Raw genomic sequence first — 1,523 nt, forward strand, 5'->3', positions numbered from 1 at the left:
GCGTGCGCTCGCCAGACAGATAGAGAGAGACAGAGACACAGAAAGCGAGAAATCACCCCCCAGGGGGGATGGCCACGCTGCAATCCCTTCTCCTCCATTCTCCTCTCGGGATCTTGGGCACGCACGCACACGCGCCCGGCGTGAGTTTTAAGCCACCGGGTCCGGGACACGAACTGCGGTCGACTACGTGGGAGTCCAGCGACATAGCCATGACGCTAACTGCTGGTCCCGCTATGGCTTCTGATGAATGCCTGCTCGGCTGTGCTTTGTTCACGGGATGGGTTCAGGGACCCGACTGCTGTGGCGCCTGGGTAGGGGACCCTGGATGTCCTTTGTTGGCCTAAGTTCCCCGAAACTTACTTAGAGTCGGTCTGGGAGACCGGGGACAGCCCTGCGTCCGCGCCGGAGGACACGTCGCCCGATTTCTTTTTCTGGACAGCCGGCTTCTTCGAGGTCAGCTCCCCGTCCGTGGTTTCCGAGGAAGGCTGCAAGGGACAGTGTCTTTAGCTGCTAAGGGGGAGGCTGGGTGAGGGAAGGAAGGTAGGGATCCTCACAGCGCCCCACTTGCCAGGTCCGCTTTTGTAGGAAGCCCAGCTTTGGGCAGGGCAGGGGTGGCTGGGGTGGAAATGAGTGTGGAACCCGCAGTCCTACCTGAGTCTTGGCTGGAGACGGGAGGAGCCGGGAGACATCGCTGGTGGATAAGGAGATCCGCCTCTCCCTGTGAGGGACAGAAACGGGGCTGACCTGACCACAGCACGTCGGTCATCTTTTTATTCCTTTTCATTATTTAGGTTTTGCCACTGGGCTTGTTCTCTTGCCAGGAAGAGACAGAGACACAGAGAGAGAAAGAGCAAGCGAGCAAGCATCCCCCAGAGGGGATGGCCACTCCGCAATCCTTTCTCCTCCATTCTCCTCTTGGGATGTTGGGCACACACACACACCCAGCGTCCTTTTCAAGCCACTGAATCCGGAACTTGAACTGTAGAGCCGGCCATGGGGGATCCAGGGCCTTAGTCCCCACACCACCTGCTGGGCCCTCGCTACCATGTTTATCAATCAATTCTCTCTATTTCTCTGTCTCTCTCTCTCAATCATCTCTGTTCATTGGTGCCTCTATCTACCATCTATTCATCATCAATCCAAGGGGCCAGCAGATGGTGTGGTGGTTACGACACTGAACTCCCACACGGCCGACAGCGGTTCGAGTCCTGGACCCGGTGGCTTGACAATCTCGCAGGGCGTGTATACGTGTGTGCCCAAGATCCCAGGAGAAGAATGGAGAAGGGACTACAGTGTGGCCTTCCTCTGGGGGGTCATTTCTCACTGTCTCTCTCTCTCTCTGGTGAGTGCATTGTGCCCCAAGGAAAAAGTCTTCAAAAATATATATTGGGACCAGCAGTTGGCATAATGGCTATATTGCCAGACTCCCATGTAATTGACCACGGTTCGAGTCCCGGACCCGGTGCCTTAAACTCACGCAGGGCACATGTGCGTGCGTGCCCAAGATCCCAAGAGGAGAATGG

General features: G+C 56.7%; 1 protein-coding gene across 1 annotated transcript in view; it reads right to left on the reverse strand.

The window, feature by feature from the left end:
• The window catches only part of MYO9B (myosin IXB), an 88,921-nt gene that overhangs the window by 14,718 nt on the left and 72,680 nt on the right, over positions 1 to 1,523 (reverse strand). The window contains 2 exon segments of the mRNA XM_027771286.1: positions 361 to 485; positions 652 to 718. Of these exon segments, the coding sequence (XP_027627087.1) occupies positions 361 to 485; positions 652 to 718 (192 nt within the window).

Source organism: Tupaia chinensis, unplaced genomic scaffold (assembly GCF_000334495.1).
Source record: "Tupaia chinensis unplaced genomic scaffold, TupChi_1.0 Scaffold000201_1, whole genome shotgun sequence".
Lineage (NCBI taxonomy): Eukaryota > Metazoa > Chordata > Mammalia > Scandentia > Tupaiidae > Tupaia > Tupaia belangeri.